Source organism: Osmia bicornis, chromosome 12 (assembly GCF_907164935.1).
Source record: "Osmia bicornis bicornis chromosome 12, iOsmBic2.1, whole genome shotgun sequence".
NCBI lineage: Eukaryota > Metazoa > Arthropoda > Insecta > Hymenoptera > Megachilidae > Osmia > Osmia bicornis.
The window spans coordinates 4092689-4111662 of NC_060227.1; the positions used below are offsets into that span (position 1 = coordinate 4092689).

The 18974-nt window shown below is 37.0% G+C and overlaps 2 protein-coding genes across 2 annotated transcripts in view; both read right to left on the reverse strand.

Annotated features, from left to right (window-relative positions):
- LOC114871341 (monocarboxylate transporter 10-like) overlaps positions 1-7666 on the reverse strand; it is a 41038-nt gene extending 33372 nt beyond the window's left edge. Inside the window, exons 1-4 of the mRNA XM_029177110.2 lie at positions 7496-7666; positions 6912-7077; positions 3001-3111; positions 2693-2866 (exon numbers count right to left, since the gene is read on the reverse strand). Of these exons, the coding sequence (XP_029032943.1) occupies positions 2693-2866; positions 3001-3111; positions 6912-7077; positions 7496-7666 (622 nt within the window). The remainder of the gene's footprint in view (positions 1-2692; positions 2867-3000; positions 3112-6911; positions 7078-7495) is intronic.
- A 102-nt stretch (positions 7667-7768) lies between these two features.
- Positions 7769-18974, reverse strand: part of LOC114871416 — a 39372-nt gene continuing 28166 nt past the window's right edge. The window contains exon 8 of the mRNA XM_029177253.2: positions 7769-7852. Within this exon, the coding sequence (XP_029033086.2) occupies positions 7813-7852 (40 nt within the window). The 3' untranslated portion in view covers positions 7769-7812. The remainder of the gene's footprint in view (positions 7853-18974) is intronic.

Below are 18974 nucleotides of genomic sequence, written 5' to 3' on the forward strand. Positions count from 1 at the left end.
AATCTTTGAATTTTATTATGTGGATCCTTGTTTTAAATTGAATTATGTAGACCTATAATCTTTGCTCCATCGATGCATAATGATTTTCAAAATTTATCTAAAATATTCTGAAATTAATGATTGACAATTTTCAAAATTTATCTAAAATATTTCGAAATGGAATTTTAGATACCAAGAATCATTCGAAATAGATGAAATACGAGCGGTGTCACTCGAAGAGGATCGATCGTTCGATGGTGGGTGGGAATTGTCACGATAGAGTACCTTTACACGTGGACATATTGAAAATATCATGATTTTTACGTAACCCAGACCCAGCCATAAATTAGTATCGATCCTCCACGGACGCGGAAACCGCGTAAATATAGCGATCGATCGATCGAACATTTTGCAGCTCGTTGCTGTGTATGATGCACACTAGATAACTAAGTAGAGTAGGTCAACGGTAAGCCTTGCCTTACCGTACCGCTATCTATCAGCTGTCGGTGGGCTTCGCTTTTATCAAACTGTTCGCGAGCCTCTTGGCGGCCATTATTTTCCCACCGCCTTTAAATAAACCTCGACTTATCTGGGACTTCCGTATCTCATGGAGCAACGACCGGAGAGGAAAAAGCCGTAGGCTTCGAGACTTTCGAAAGCCACGTTCCTCGGTTAGGTCGCTTTTAACGGCTGACCTTAATACCCTGTTCATCCCTGATCGTAGACGCACGCTAATGGACACGCTAAAGGACAATATCACTTTGTTATAACGTCTACGTGGAGGATATTGTTTATAGTGATCATCATGAATATCCTCGTCCAACGGCGCATCCATAATTGTCCAACAGGGGTTCAATAGAAATTTTTGAAAATAGTCCGAAGTATTATTAATCTAAAATTACCATTAAAAGTATCATTTTTAAAGGGACAGTGTAAAATTTACAAAATGAAAATAATGTGAAATAGAAAATTAAATTAAAATTGTGGCTCTCTCCCTGGTCCGCCGTCAGAGGGTTAATAGGTATTCAATGGACTATTTTGATCCCAGCTTGTTGCACTACTCGACAAATTGAAAAAGGAACATCATAGAACAGAAATTAATTTATTTGAACACATTTCTCGATGAAATTCTCCGTAAACGGTCCATAAAAATTCCGGAAACGCCTCTCGCTTGTTTACAAGAAAGTTCCTTTGACACCGTGGCCCGAGAAACATACTCGCCCCAACGACAAAGGGGGATGAAATTCACGTCATGTCCGTTTGCTTGATTACTTTCCCGATTCCGTTAGTCGACAAAGGAGAAAAAAAAGAGAGACATGGAAGAGAAATCAAGGGATTATTTTAAATTCTACTCAGCCTCCGTTATTAAATAACAGCCGCAAGAAGAATGCGAACCGCGATTCCGTGCAAATAAATCCTGGATGGCTCTTACGTTTGAAATATTCCGAAGAAAGGATCCTTTCTCGCCGTCCTTTTCCCGGGGACTAAACTGAATCTCTCTCGGGAACGTGGAAACAGGGAGCTTCCCGTCGATGGAACGCGAGCTTTATTTCGCGAGCTTGGTATCTCGACGAAATAATTCATTCGTGGTTACCGAGCGAGAAATTCAAGGGTGTCGCTATGATCTTGAAGAATGAGAGACGAAAGTTGGAGTAAATTGAGCGGGACATATCTTGAAAGATTTCAGCTACTTTAATGGGTAATTAAATTATTATCATCAGACAAAATGATCTATCTTCAAATTTTATTTGATACTAACGAGAATTTTTTATTTGGTCTTGGAATTTTATTTAGAATTTGATTCTAAAATTGCAAATTTTAAAATAGTTTCACGTATTGGTTAGAAAATGAAAATAATGAAGTACAGAATTAAATTAGAATTGAGGCTCACTCCACCTATTTTATTTTCAATAAATTTAATTTATAAGTTTTATTGTATATTATTCTTTCTGTTATTTATACTGAAAGTTACTTGATAGAATTATGCTATTTTCAGATATCGAAGGGTTTCAATCGTTACGTTTTTCCAGAAGGGTGACACATTGGCAAAATGAAAATTTCATGGGTTTTCGAGCAACTGCAAAAGGAATCATCGAATCAATCCCGAGGGAAAACATCCGCTAGCACTTAACTCGGGTTGGCGAGTATGAATGTTTCACGAGGCTTTAAGCCTACGATCGAAACTCTCGCAATCGCTTCAAAGGGATGCTCTTCCGTCGCGATCTCTTTCACCAGGGACTCTCTTAACGAGCTTACGATTCTTCCTTTCGACGAATATCGTTTCCACTTAAACATGAGTCAAGTAACTTGAACGCCTACGAGAGATTCCCTTTCGAATGGTGAAGATTAACGTGAAACCTCCTCAAAAGACTTAACAGCCTCTGTACGTTCGCTTAAATATGTCGACAGGGTGGTTCAAAAGAGATATATACCATGATAAATATGTTCCTTATTATTGGTCATATGAAAAAACTAAAGGGTCACAAGAATTTTTTCTTAAAGTCATTTTTCAAAAATAGAAACAAGATTCCAAGGTTATAAATCTTTCTTTTTTAACAGAATTATTTAAATGCCCCCAAAGTGTTTTCATTTAAATGCCTACAATTTTATATAAGGTGTTTCAAATTTGGTTAACGAAAATTGTCAACGAAACTTCTTGAAAATGCGAAAAGGAAAATATACGAAGATAAGACATGAAAAATGCAAGACTTACCCAGATCCATGAGGTGTTCCTCGCCAAAGTGTCGAGCTGCGTGAACATGAAGAAGCCCGAAAGCGAGCTGCATTCCCGTGGTGAGCAACAGGGCGAGGAAACCGGCGGCACAGACCAGCCACCCCCAACCACCCTCCGGATAGAAATGTGTTCGCATGCCAGAGACGTCTATGCCTTTTAAAAGAAAAGAATTTCTCTCCGTACGATTCGACATTAAATTAAAATTTTTTTTTTTTCAAATTTGCCAATTATAAAACATTTGATATTATAATTTTTCAAATTTCACAATTATTGGATGTTTGATATACCTGAACGACGTAAAGTGGGCACACAACGATGAAGACTCCTCAGGTCACCCAACATCCAATTGTTGTTGGCCGCGATACCCTCATCAACGTCCATGTAACGCATTCGAGTATCTGCAATAAAGAGAAGATAATCGTCATAAGGGCAGAGGAAGATTTAAAGGTATAGAATACCTTTTGGTGGTCGCTTAAATGCAAATTAAGAACCTTGCGCCAGATTAACCCTCAGGATTAGCCACGCCTTGTTTTTGCGTAATTCGACGATATATTTGCAAGACTTAATTACACCGAAAACTTGCTCAGAGACCAAGGAATTTATGGTGGGAAACCGTTTTGTGTTAAGCCATGCGATAGAGATAAATAAAGTTTACGACGAATTTGGTATCGTTAGGGAGGTGGAAAGATTAAAACGTTAACAAAAACGCAATTTAGAAAGTGTTTAAAAGGAAATATTTATATTTTACTACTTTACCATTTTGAAACTGTACTGAATTAAATCCTCCAATTTTAATTTTACTTCAAATTCATGAAATAATATGATACTTATTTTAATTTATATCAGGTTGCAAAAAACGTGTTACTCGCGAATTAATTCAAAGAATTTCTCTTCCAACCGTATAAAAATAAGTGGACTGCAAGAATAACAACAACCGGATCTCGTGTATTCTGAACGCACCCCCGACACGTAGCACCTGGCAACGCTGTAGCATTCTACAGACTGGGGATGAAACGAGTTGAAAGAAATGAAGAGGAAAAAGAAGAGTCAAGGGGGGGTTAGATAAAAGTGCTCATGAAAAGGAGATGCTGGTCGACGTTAGAAGGGATAAGACGTGGCAGACCTTTGGTCGGTGGTTCGAAAAATACGGTTCGATGATTTTTATTCGAAGGATCTTTGAAATATCTTAAAAACTTCAAATATTAAATTCGATAAACTACCATAAATAACGAAATTATTTAATTCCAAATAAACTACATAGCTCGTTTGTCCTGAAAGAAACGAGTTTCTACGTTTGAGGTGTAATTTCTAGAACGGTCTTTGGGGGGTTTAAGGCGACCCCTTCGAAACACAATACATTCGATGGAGTAGAATTGATTTTTTGTTCTCACTGACTCTTTCGTTCTCCTTTTATCCGCAGCCCAATTTATTAAGCTCGACCTTTGTGGATGCAAAAGAAAGACTGACTCGTGCAGTGTGCTTCAGTGAAAGGGAATCAACATCGATGCTGTATTGTTCGAAAAATTACCAGCTGATGTTGGTTGCACTTAAAGGAGGACAATCCTGTCCCTATAGAGACAAGGATATAAATTCTCACCTTGATCACTGCTATAGAATCAAAAACTAATTTTTAACCAACACTCTTTAGTTCGAACTCCAAGTTCTAACTCCAGAAGGAAAAGTTAAACATTTTTGATAACGAGCGAACAATAAACTGCAGCAGTGGTACAACTGGCCAGGAAATTCGAACAATTCGAGCAAAAGTAAGTTCAGATAAATCGGATAGCAGCAGAGATATATTGGCTGGCAGGCTGTGCTGGATTATAGTGGCCTACAAAGCAACGTGCCAGACGAGCACAGCATTTGTTCTGACTACTGTTGTTTCCCTCGTTGTTCTTTCCTCGTAATCTTCTTCGAGTCAGCGGAATGCTGATCATCAGATCTGACGTTTATGAACCGCCAAAAAGGAAGAAGAAAAAAAATAGAAGGAACAACCATACGTAAACAGGGTCCAGAACTATTTCATAAAAGATCGATCGTCTTAAGCTTATGTCTGACCAATAAGGCTCGATTCTGCTGAATTTTTAAGAACCTTGAAATTATACCAGTCTGTTCGAATTATCAATTGTACCTTGAAAGAAAAGTAGCTTTTGAAGCAGTTTGAAATGAAACTCATTAACACAGGGTGCAGCAGGCGGAAAAAGAAGCGAGAGAAGAGGTTTTTTTCCAGGGGTGGCTGATAGTACAATGCTCCAAGATCGACTGTAAAGGTGAATTAAGAAAAAGGGTGAAAAAAATATTTTTAATTAGCCAGCTCGGAGAAAGAGATAAGCGAGAAAGTCGCACCGAAAATGGGGCTTGGTCGTGAAAAATGCATTCGAACGAAGGCAAGTCTGCGTCAAAAGAAGACGCTGGAAAAAGTGTGGACTTTTGCGGACGGTGGAATTATCGTAAAAGGAATTGTGATGCTTTTTCGGAACTTGTGAGATCCCGTAGCCACGGCAAATTATTGCTTTGTTGCAAAGTTTCACTGGGAGTTCGTACTTGGAAATTTTTTACTCCTGTTTCGTGCACCAAGTGAGACAGAGTGAAAAGATGATCTCTTGTGGTGGATACTTATCTTTTTACCTTCTTCTTGTTGCTACTTCTTTCGGTTAAAAGAAATTATGGAGAGTAGAGCTACTGAAAGTGTTCTTCTATAGTCTCGTGTAAGTAGTATGGATCGTGTTGATCAGGCAAGTTTGAAACAATTAATAATTTACAAAAAATGTCAAACTTTATTTAGCGTATACTTGTCTTTTAACTAAGTTTTAATGACATTATAGTTTATGTGCGCAAGAAGGCTCTTCATAAAATTCAGTAGAATAGAACCTTATTAGTCAGACAACCTTAAGATAATAAATTTTTTGCAAACAATTGTCAACTTCTATGGTCTGTTAGTGTATAATTACCATTTTACTCTATTGATGATAGGGGTTAATTATTTCGTATACCAAATTATAAGAAATAATACTCGTATTGGTGTTAATTCGTATTGTCGCGTGTCGAGTGTCAATCAACGTTTTAATAAATATCAGTTTGCCAACATGTTAATGATATACGTCACACCTTGATGAAATATTTGCATCACGCAAGCAATATACCTATCAGCTGATACAACATCCCCTGTTGTCTCTCCTTGAGACAACAGCTCGCTGTTGAATATTGAACGAAGTAAGGAAACTTTAGTAGAAGCAGGATTAGGTTGGTCTCTTAGCAAGAAACGTTGCTAGAACGAAAACAGTGCTAACCAAGATTATGCGAAAGTTTAGCGTGAGGTCCAAAAGGCGGGGGTTATTATTGTCGCGACTTTACGGGGAAAGTTGTGCAATCCGGCTGAAAGATATCCGGGGGAAATCAAATGAAATGCAAAACAGGTGTAGGACAAGTTAAATTAAATTGTTCCTCTTCGCAATAAGCAAACAATCAAATTTCTAAGAAGTTTACTAAAAAAGAACAACATAGATATGATAAGATCTTGAGTTTCATATTGCTACGTTGCTCGACTCAACAATTTCATGATCGCAGAATTCGCGATAGAGGTAGTTTTGAACTTGTGAAACTCGATAATAATGATTCCGGTGTCATAGAATTCGATAACGGTGACTACGACGTCGCAGAACTCGATAGCGGTAACTTGAGAGTAATGGAACTCGATAGCGATAATTTCCAGGTCATGGGGTACGATAATGATGACTTTTGGGTCATGGGATTCGGTAATCCTAACCCTAAAATCATAGAACATAGCAATTGCGAGTTTACAGCTCTAGAAATCGTTAATGATGTGCTCAGAATCCTTGGACTTAATGGTGTGAACGCCGTAGTCCCTGTGCTTAGTAGAGAGAACCCCGTAGTCCGTGTGCTTCGTATTGTGAACCCCGTAGTCCCTGAATTTAGTAGTGTGCCACTTACTAGTTTCGAGCCCACAGTCCCTGCGCTTCCTAATGTGAACCCCTAACGTAGGCTCCGTAGTTCTTTCGCTTAGTAGTGTAACCCCCGAATTCTTTGAACCAAGTTATGTGAACCCCAATTCCTGTCGACTCAGTTATACGACACACGAATTCATTAAACTTGACAACGGAAACTCGAAAATCTTATCATTTAACACGTTTGAAAGTAATTGCAAGTTCTGAAACAATTAAAAGCACTAATTACTCACCGCCATGATAAGAATTGCCCCGATGAGGAGTGTACACACCATTCCTGGGCTCGGGACAATGGCTCGGCGTGTAATACTGCATTGGATGATGTACGTAATTGTTCGGTGTGCTCGGCACATGTACCGGGTGACAGTGCAAACATCTTCGAGGTGTTTCTGGCACGCCCTGAGGAAAAGAAACTCCTGCAATGCATTGAGGAAAGTAATGGTCGATCGATCGAACCCGTGGTCGTAATAAATTGATGTATCCTGGAAATTAAACGTCACCGCATCTAACGGAGAGCAAAAGCATCGCAAACGGAATAGCGATTAGAAGATAAACGCTTCTACCGATTCTCGAGAACCTGATTCACGATTCGCCACCTTGCTAGGACTGAATCGCTAAAGGAACATCGATTTCTCAGTCTCTATAATTGAATACCATTTACTATTTCAGATCTCATAGAAATTAATCTAATATTAATGGTATTGATACTCCATTCTGATATAATTCTTTTTTAATTTTAAAATAAGTAAAATGAATATTATCGACGTGATTATTAATAGAACTAATCTTCAATTGAACCATATTTCCTTTTTATTACCTGCATGGAATGCTGTGATCGCAACGATCTTATCGAGCCAGCAGGATGAAGGGAGGGGACACTTCCGCTGAAGCTCATCGCTGAATTTCTGCATCCGCCAGGGGTGGACCAACCCCCGCGAACGCTGGCCGAAGTCCACCCCATCGCGCTGCCGCAATCGTCCACCAGCATTTTCACTGTAAATCCTGCATTTCTCTCTTCTCTTCAACTGGAATACAACCCTTCGTAACCGAGGGTGGCTTGTCAGCTTCGATAATTCTTCAGAAGTTATTCCTTCATGAAGCTGGACACGTTAATTCGATGGTGTTCGAAGAGAATCATGTTTCGAGAAAGGTTTGTACGCTTATCTTCAGGCACCTGTAAACAGAAAGCACGTAAAATGCGGGTTAGAGGGGTAGAGAAGGCAGTAGCAGTCGATTAGAATCGTAATTAAGCGTGAGAGAATCGCAGGGGTGGAATAGTGGCGATAGTGGGAAATGGAGATACAGTTGGGACGGGATTAAAGCTGGATTTTCTCGATGGGGGTTTCGTGCAACGTTATGTTGTCGTTTTAATGTCCGTGTCATTTGTAACGTCAGAAATACATTGCTCAAAACAGTTGGAGGATTAGGTACTCAAGTGAGGGTGACAGCTTGGATGGATTAAAGTTTCATTTTCTTGTGAGAAGTCGTTTGAAACGTTTGTTTTGTTGTTCTCACGTTTAATTTGTTTATATAATAACATAAAACATTCATTGTTGAAAGTAGTTGGAACATTAGGTGCTCAAATGAGAGAGGCATTTAAAGCCTCATTTTTCTTGCATATTAATGATTAATTTCTTTGATGGAAGTTATATGAAACACTGCAACATCTCTCTGATATTTTCACCAGAAAATTCTTTATTTGTTAAATACTCGACGCACTCGTCATTCCTGTTATATCAATTCAATTATAACTTTATCCTGAGATTGTTTTGATCGGCGTATCATTACAATTTCAATTCTCAATAATCCCCTCAGAACCGGTTAAAATGATTAAAATCGAATCAAAGCTAACGAATGAAAACATCGAAATGTATGTATATCCTTTCCTCCAATTCTTTTTTCAAACTACAATATTGAAGTTCGATTGAAAAACCAAGCTGAAATCCGGAACAGTTAATCCGGATTTTATTTCGCATTTAATTGCGAACAAACCAGGGTAAAAGGCACGATTTTCACTGCTTACTGTACGCGATACGAAACGATTTCAAATGATTTTTCCACACTCCTGTGATCAACGGGCGTAAAACGAGCCCGAATTCAAAGCTGAAATATAGTGGTCACTAAATGAGAAAATAAAAAATACGCATCATATGCATAAATAAAACGAGTCTCGCGTATTAAAGGAAAGCAAATTCGGTTCGAACCGTCTGCCTTTACGCTCGGAGATTTATCACGAGAATATTTTATGCATACCAATTTCACGAACGACGATGCTTCACGAAATTGCACGTAGAAATTCGAATTTCATTTACTGCCTGCCATGGAAATAAAATTCCTTTTAATTTTTATAGCAACAATAATGTTTCAAATAAATCCAATCCTTTGATCATTCAGAACTGTGATTGTGACTTACTGCAGCTATGAAGATTATTAAAGCCTTATGCTTATGCTTATAGCTTGTTACTCTCACTCATGGAACACGAGAACTTATCACAAATTAGAACACAGGAGAACGACTGTAGGTTGTATTCGCACTCTATATTCTCCGCACGCGTTCCTAGAAAATGTTTCCACCCTGAAGTCGTACGTGGCAGTCCCAAAGGTGGTTGAAACGCTTGCACACGCCTACATCATCGTCCGGCACACGCTCGAGCATTTCGTTTCACCCTCGACAACGTTGGATTCAATCTAGTCGGATTATCCGGCTATCATGATTCCATCCAGCAGCGATCGGTAGTTCGTAGCCTGTGTCGATTCCTATCTTTCATCGCGTCTTCGATCAAACCACCCTAATACTCGAGTTTCTGCTATCAGGCAGGAAATGAACATCAGCGATAAGTGTAGCCGATGAAACAAATATCGTGAAACGTTTGGGTTACTACCCCTATGATACTTTGTTCAGATTAACCCAGAGTTAGTCATTATTCGAATAAAACAAAATTGAAAGGGTCTGGCAGGATAAGGGTTGGGAAACGACCTTAGCCACAATTGCGGTTTATATTCATATCACATAATGCCCCCCTTCAGTCCCCTACAATCCCTGGTAAGAGAAATATGAGGTATAATAACCCTGAACTTTACAATTTTCTATTTTTGAAAACAATTTAATATATTGTATTTGCAAATAGTTACTTTAGTAGCTTTATATATTCTTTTGAGTCGACTAAAAATTTGTGCAAACAACCCCTTGAGTGATACCCATAAAAAAAATTAAAAATAACTATCTAATTTTTATATAAAGCTCTCAGGATGAAAGGGATGCAAGTGACATTTTAAAAAATGTTGGAATTAAAAATAGAAATTATTATTTAAATCGTTAGATATAATGTTGTAAATAAATAAAAAAAATGAAAATGAAAGTGTCAGTTACATCCCTGTTTTTAAAAAATTTTAGAAAATTGTTTAAGATATCAATGGAGCTGATATTTAATACAACGTACTTTTAATGTGAATTTTCATATCGTTCAACCTTTTCCACGAGGAAATCAATTTTCCAAGGGAGACAGTAATACCCTGTCCACATTATTTGGCCCATAAGCTTCTCTAATCTTTCGATAGTGGCTCGGTTAGCGACGCATTAGAGAAAACGCTTATCGATTTATCGATGAAACGTCAACGAAGTTGAATGCCGGCCTGATCGAACGCGGAATACCAAAAGCGCGATATCAGCTCCAAGTTTCGAACTCAAGCATCTGCCACTTTTGTCTTCGAGGATCCCTCTAAAGCCAGAAATAAAGGAGGTTCGATTTCAATTTCTTCCACAAGTTGGATTGAATTCCGAATTAACCAAAGTTTATCCAGCAGCTTAAAATGATTACCTCTTGAACAGCGTAGTCTGGGTCAGTCGAGACCCAAACTTATAAAAGACGTACAAGGATATTGACCTAAAATTAAATGCATAATTTTTAAACAAAAATTTCATATATTGGAAGAAGAATTTGAAAAAAAAGTAAAGTTAAGATAATGAATTTGAAGTTCAATTAAAATTGAGGCTACAATTGAGGGTCTAAGTAAAACAAGTAGAGCAAGTCAATAATTAGTCAGACAGGTATAAAATTGGCAATCTTTGCTATAGAACAATCTACTGTTATATAAAATTAATTGAAAATTCATTCTCAAAGCACGTACGGTTGCAGTGAAAAATAACAAACCCAACTTTCACATTTCACGCTTAATTTCCCAAATAAATCCGCATTTCACTCGTTTCAGGTGCATCAACAAAAGGAGAATAAAATTCTAGTAACAGACTGTTAATTATTAACTTTTCTCATCAACCTGTTAATTTCATTGTTAAAAAAAAAGGGAGATAATAAATAAAAAAGAACTCAGTGGAACAACTGACTGTTGGTGCAGGGAAAATTCGGATCTAGAATGGACGAGAGAGAAATGTCAGAGCAGGACAGCTCGCTCTGAAACTGTCGTACGGAAAAGTTTAAATGGTCTCTGGCCGTGAATGTCGGGCAACCGCGAATCACCATGGCGTTCGTTAAATTAATGCACACGACAGTTTGAAGGTACACGCTTGACGCCCCCTTGCTTTCCTGACAGCAATGCTCCTCGTTAAATCATTCCTTTTCTTTCTTTCCCCCTACCCGTTGTTCGTTAAATATTTGTCCACTTTATCGTCGTTTGCCTCGCGAATGATAAAAGCTCACGACTAAATTCGCTTCATTGGGAGCTTCTTCAAATAAAACGTTCCTGCTTCCTCTATGCTCTTTAAATTCAAAGGATACGGAAGATATTTTGTGAAAAATACAAATAACGAAAAATAATTTTCGAAAAATTCTAGGTAAGAGTAATTTCATTAAATTGATGAAGGAAAAGTTAAATTAAAATTAAGAAAAGTAGATTATAGATTATAGAAAATGAAATTGTGCTTATGATGAGTTTAAAAAATGAATATTATATAATTTCCTTTGTGAAAATGGAATGGACAAGAAGCATACAAGAGGCACTTCCAATCCATTTAATGGTTCGTCTGACCATTCACTGTTTACTCTACTCGGAGTGTTCGCTTCTACGTCAGATACACTGAGTTCTCTTTTGTCCACCGTTTGTCCATGGTTTTAGAAGATAATTAATCCATAATTTAACACATTAATTGTCAGTCTGAAAGTGTTGAAAATTTTATTAAATATCATTTTTATCTTAAACAAATCTTATTTACTGTTTCATTATATCTATTACCCATAATTTTAAGTACCTAATATAACTATTTCAAATTAAATAAATCAAAGAATTCTTAATAAAATTGAATGATTGATTTCTTTGGAAATTCAAACGTCATGCATATATGACTGACATAGCAACCCGTGTTATCAAAAAATTGAATCCCACAGTGAACTGTTTGTATCAATATTTTGTATTCGCCGAATATTAGGTACATCAGGTTGCTCGTAACGGTCGACGAGAATTTGCTCCACAATTCGCCATGAGACCATGTCGGGACACACCGGTTTCAATGGTGCTGTGTTATTGATTTCATCCCACGGAACTCGACCTGTGTGCGTACAGAAGCTGCCGTTTACAACGAGTCAGCTTTCACGCTCTCTTCGTTTGAACGATGCTGGTGAAAAGCTCGGGACAGGCTGATTTTCATTGTGACGTTGACACCATGTTTGGAAGAACGAATATTCGTCCAACTAACGTGTAATTCGTGTTAATTGTTCTCTGGGTGACCGGCTAACTGACGAAGATTCAAATTATTTTGGTCATTTTTTATTTTATCATCTTCTCGCACAATATAATATATCTCCTGTTTAACTAACAAAGGATTGTTACAGAATTTTGTTTCCTTCATTTAAAATATTTGTATTTTTATATTGAATACGTATCTTGTATAATTGGAAATTAATGATTAAAAAAAATAATGAAAAGAAGCTTTTGGTTTTTTTAATTTCTGAAGGGTTTTATAATATAGATTCTAGGCCTTATTAAACATATTTTACAGATATTTCAAAATATCGTGTATTTTATTTCAACAAAAGTTCAACCATGTTAGTTTCTAATCTCCCGAGAAACGTCAGTGGTCCTGACAGGCGAGAAAGGGACATGGTTATCAGGTTGGTGGTCGAGGAAAATAGGCCATGGGCTCGCGTTCAATTTTTCCATCTTTTCCGATAAAGCATGGCACACGTTAACGCGCTTTACTTCTTTTCTTGACCGGCTGCAAACGTCGTGCAACGACGCCGTGGACTTCCGGTGCACTGGGAACCGACGCAGAGCCGATAAGCTTCCTTTAACCTCGTCTAACTGTCCTAACCATCCTTGCTGCCTTGTGTGTTCGAAAACGAGCAAGGATTTTATCAATCGTATTCTCTATCAACAAATGAAAGGCACGTGGAATGTTTGCACGTGTTTCTTCGAAACTTTCTACAGAACTTTTGTGGCTTTGTTATTGGAACGTTTGTTTTCGTGCTCCAGAAAGCATCGACGAAGAACAATAACAATTAAAAAATATCGGAATAGACGTTTTAACTTTGAAAGCGTTCTGCTGTCTTAGAGTCAGACAGAAGTTTCCTCGATCGTCGGATCGTTAAAATAACTTCTCATACGGTTCCTGTCCTCGTTAATTTGCCACCTCAGGGACTCGATCTCTAAATGAGAACCTCGTTCCAAGTTTCGACGAGAATATGTATGAAACCAGAACGTTTGTGTCACCTTCGTTTGAATTATTAGTGAAAATTGTATTATTTAATTTATATTGTAAATTTTCAAATAGAATTGAAACGAAATAACAATTTTATTTTGTAATCTGTCTGAATGGCTTATATCAGCAAAAATAAATTGTTTTCAGGATTTGATAAAAGAATATTTTTAAAATGAGAGAAAAAATCTTTTTTTCACGCGTTTAGTTTCACCCCTGAAAACCGGACGAATTTTTCTGGAAACCACCCCTTCTCTGACACAATGTACGAAATAAAAGGGTCGCTCAAAGTGGCGATGTTAAGTGGTTCTTCAAGTGTATTTGCTCGCATACAAAGGAATTACTTTCTCAAGACTCTCGTTTGTTCTCGAGGCATCGCCGTCTGCGCGGAAATGACTCTTGTATCGACATCCTCGACGCTTCCTCTTGCCGCCCTCTCATTTCTCTCTCTGTCTTGTTTCTTTCTTTCTTCTCAACCAAAACAAAAAATAAAACTAAAATCCATGAGAATCAGAGAGTTCGAAGTTTAGTGATTTGAAATAAAATTGTAAGCCAATTTTTAAAGTCATAGAAGTGTGAAACAGATATTGATGTTTAACCCTTCAACATCAAACATTGAACAAACTTATAAAACATATACAAAGATATTAATCTGAATTTAAATGCATAATTTTTAAACAAAAGAAGTTCATATTTTTAAAGAATATAAAATTTAAAAAAAAGGGGAAAAACAAAATTAAATTAAAATTGTGGCTCTCTCCATGGTTCGCCATCCGAAAATGTATTTTCAAGACAGATTAATACTTTTTATTAAATGTGCTAAAGTCGGAGGTGACGCAAAATTATGGCAACTATGGGTATTAATGGGTTAAAAAGGACACTTTCTATCACTAAATTCACATTTACATAATCTTCGATCGTGTACAAGTTTCATCTTGTATTTTAAGGAGAATTTAGCATCCAAACTATGCAAATACGGATCTTAATCCAATGGGTTCTTGTTGATCAAACTTCCCCACAAATAGCAGTTTCGTTGTTGCGGACTAATATCGTTTCTCATGGTTATTGCAATTCCCACCATAATGTTATATCCCTTCGTATAAATTTAACCAAGTGTTTGCTGCCAAAATTCTTGTATGCAACATTAAACCTTACAAATAACTCTGCTTAAGTACAATATTCATTGATCAATTTAATTAACCATTATTTCTAGCAATAGATTCTTTAATACAATAGGTGTTGAAAATTTTATCAAGCAATATTTTCATTCTTAACATTTCTTGTCTATTATTTTTACAATATTTATATACATATATTGTCCATTATTTTCAAGTATCTCAAGCTAAGTCCAAGAATTTCTAATCTTTCTAGTATTTTTATTCAAAGCATATCTGGTCTATTTTTACAATATTTCAAACACATAAAATGTGTTCCTAATAAATTTCTATAAACATAATACAAAGAATACCTTATCTTCGATGAATTCAATTTATAAAGACTGACCCCTCACTGGGGGCGAACCAATCAAATCATCGAAGCGACGATTAATTTTCCTGGCTGGTACTATTTATCCAGAGTCACGGCCCGTTTTTAACGCGTATCGATCATCGGTGGCCAATTAACCCAGCAACGGACCGCCCGTTAATTGGAGCGATACGCATTGAAACGCGCATCAGGCTGGGACAGGCATGTCGCCCTTCCGGAAATCGCTAATTAGCTGGTAAACTCACTCGACCGATATCTCGATATCTTGGCCATCAAACGCCATGGATTTAACCGAATTTCCATGAACACGAGGAACTCTACGAATTGTATTGTTTAGACAAATTTCGGTGCTCGCGAACGTTAGCTTTGATCATCCTACAATTGTTAAAATCATTCTGACGTATAAATAAAATAAAAGATTGTTAAAATTTTCTTGAAAAATAATAATTCTCAACCTTTTGCCTACTACCAAATTAAAATTCAAGAATTCCAGTACCGTCGAGGAAACTATGCTCTGTACATAAGAATTTAAGAGAAATTATACGCTTAATTATATTGCTATCACATATTTCTTTTTTGTATCGAGCAAAGTAGGCTTCCCTGAAACCCGAAAACCTAGAAAAGCCTACAAAATGGAGAACAGCCATTTTCCCTTGGGAAATTCTAAGGGAAGACTATTATAAATTTCAGCTTTCAATTTTTACATTCTTCTTTTTTACATACAGATACAGTAATTAATCAGCCACGAAATATAAATTACAAAGATATTTGTGTTTATATTATACATTCTTTACGCGTCTGCCGTTTTTTCTCGATTTATAATTTCGAGGGTGAAACTTCGTTCCTGTTCCATTTGCAGCGTTCTGCATTTTCTCGTCCGATTGTAGAGCAAGATGAACGAGTTTCATCAAGAATTAGTCTCCGCTGCAATTTGTTGCCGCGAAAAACTGTCGGAAACGGGCAACGAGAAAAACACCCAATCTTGCGGTTGAAGATAGGAAAATGTACGGTTTTTTGTCGCCTGACATTTTTCGAATTACCGTATCTCACGAAATTAAGCTTTACAAAACTTGAACAGAAATTGCTGGTCTTTCTTCCAATAGGAATACGTGAAATTTCGAAGTATTTGGTTCGCCATTATCCGCGAATTTCATATCAAACTTTGAAATTTTATTTAAGAGGATCTCCATGCTAGGTCAGTGAATAATCTCTGTGTTTTTAAATTGACAAAGGATTATTTTAAAAATTCAATTAGCAGAAACTAGCAGTTTTGTTCTTCTATCGGATATAAATTTTCAAACAAATCGGATCTTGAATTGCTCGTTTATCGAAACGGGGAAAAAAATAGGAGAAAGGGGATAGAAATCGATTGGATAGAATCACCATATCATTAAACTAAAGAAGAGTTTCTCGCTTCGGAGGCAATCTTAAATTCTATTAAAGACGAGTGAAGAAGATGCAGAAAAATGAAGTCGTCTCTTCTATCATGTACTTTATGTCGAACTTTTCCAACAGGTTCGAATTTTCTATCGTTTTTAAGGAAATTTACTGCTCTTTGAGAATAAGAAGAAACGGAAGTGAAAATTCTCTAAAAATACCGCTTTTCTCGGCATCAGGTATTTTATTCTGAACTTCATATCTCCATAGGAAAAGGAATAAGACAGTAGAATATCTCTTCTATGGTCTCGTACAAAATTCTATTTATCATTTGATAAAAAGACGGGTTGAAAATTTAGGATATTAAAAATTGTACAATGTAGAAATTCTAAATATTAATCTATTTAACTATTCAACAAATTGACTATCCACCTATCCCCTCGTTCACTAATTTAACATTTCCAAAACCCTAAAAATCACTGACAAAAACAATCATCAGAAAACTCATCAATAAACATTCAAGTACACCAGTCAATTACTTCAACCCGTTACGTCTTTTCAGCAACGAGTTTCCACAAGTCTTCAACAACATTTCAACTAATCGCCGATGATCGTGCAGTTGGTAAAAACGAACAGGGAAACGATAAGTTCTTCCTCCGAGAGGCGAACGTACGAGAGGCTGACCAAAGTGGAATCGAAACAACCAATTTCCGTTGCTCGTCCTCGTCGCCAGCGACGCCCGCGACGCCGACGTAATGGCTCGTTGGACTTCTCGTTACGCCGGGAATCTCGTCGTGAACGGACGCGATGGGAATAGAACGGAAACGACGAACAAGAGAGAAGGCTGTTGCGCCAAACTGTCTCGTTTTTGCGCCTGCGGATAGATTTCCAGACTGCTGAAATTTCTCTCCAGAGGCGTTTCGGCAAAGATTGATAATACGTGCAACTAGATTGACCGTATCGGGATACACCAGGGACGAAATTTACTCGATTTAAACTGGGAATTGAATAAGGGCTCGATCGGGACCCGATACGGTGAATAGTTGACTTGTACTGTTGCAATCATCAAACACAAAGCAATGTTAATTGTAAATTAATGATTTATATACTGGATGCATATTAATAAGCGTTCCAACGTCATATGTTGTTGACATCCATTAGAACATTAATTATTACAAACTGATCTACTATTCAATAGAAATAATAATATTCTACTGTAATTGAGGGAGTATCCTATTGCATAAGTTAAGAAAAAAATTTTCATATTCAAATAATTATTAAGCAAAATAGTAGGGAATCGTTTTAGGGAACTGAAATTTCGAAAGACAAAAAATTATTCCTTAAACAGTAATTCCTTAAAAGAGTAATTTTTAAAGAAACCGTGTAAAATTTATAGAATTAAAATAATATGAAATACAAAATTAAATTAAAATTCGGGCTCTCTCCAAGATCCGCTGTTCAGGGGTTATTCTATTATTTCAATTAATTTTGTGCTAAGAATCTCCCAACTGGCACCATGATTTGCCGCGCACCTTGTATGTGTATGTAGAGAGACAGGATAGGTATGTTATTATCCCGAAGGATTAATTTCAAGGCACCTCAAACCCTGGCTCGACGATTCTCGCCTAATTGCCAGGATCCTCTTCGAGCGAGCGTGGAAAACCGGGTTAGGGAGACAACGTTATCGCGAATCGAAACTGTGCCCTGGATTTCCGGCCTCGTCATCGTTTTTTCGGTTATTAATATTCTCTGCAACTGAGAAATGCTCGGTGAACCATTCTATTTCACAACTTTTGGATAATTAATCACATACCGTAGTCTGGGTGAAAATCACTGTTGAAAGAATTGCGATGTACGTTTGGGAGTTACTAATTAGCGTTGAACACGCGAGAAACTCATGGAAGTATAAAACAAATCGTTTTTTCCGTGATTTTTGTTGTGTTTTCAGACACTTCCTTTGCTTTATTAAATTTCTTTATATTTTTATCTGTTTACTACGTTAATTAATAACAGATACTACTAATGATTGACACTACAGATTAAATGTAATTTAATAATTTAAAAAAGACAAAAATATAATTTTCAATAGTATTACTAACTATTCTGTTAACTAAACTATTCGATTTTCCTGATTATTTGAATATGATGAAAAGCATCAATTTTATATGTTTCCAACGAGTATTACTATAATATCAGGAGTAGCAATATCGAATGTACCGATACGTTCAAAGCTCTACAACGGTGATCATAAAATAGAACACTTGAAAGACAACCGTATCCAGGCCTGGCACATTGAATATCCTCTTCTACTCCACGTGTATTTCTCCAGGGTTTACTAGCTGCAACTTTTTACCAGCGCGATACGAATATTCTGACCGCCTTTTTTACTTGAAAAATCCATCCAACTCCAAATGTCGAGGACCCTTCACAACATCCATAGACGGTTCGACATGTTCCATCGATACACTTCAAAGTCTCCTGACTCAACGGTAATGAATTCTTCAACATTTCGTTTTGAAGCATACAAAGTTACTAACTACTTTGAAAGTCATATTAAGTAGGATCGCGCGGATACTCGCGAAATTTCTTCGGGTCCGGGCAGGGTCCTGAAAGTTTGTCCAGCACGTAAAGCTCGGGTACCCGTAGTTTCGGGTATCGAGTCGAGTTCGTGTCCCAAGTTAACATTCGGGTACCTCAAAATTCAAGAACTTGCCTACACCTAATATTAATCGATTTTATCACCATTTTCTCGCAAATTTCAGATTTCTAATTCGAAACACTAATCTGA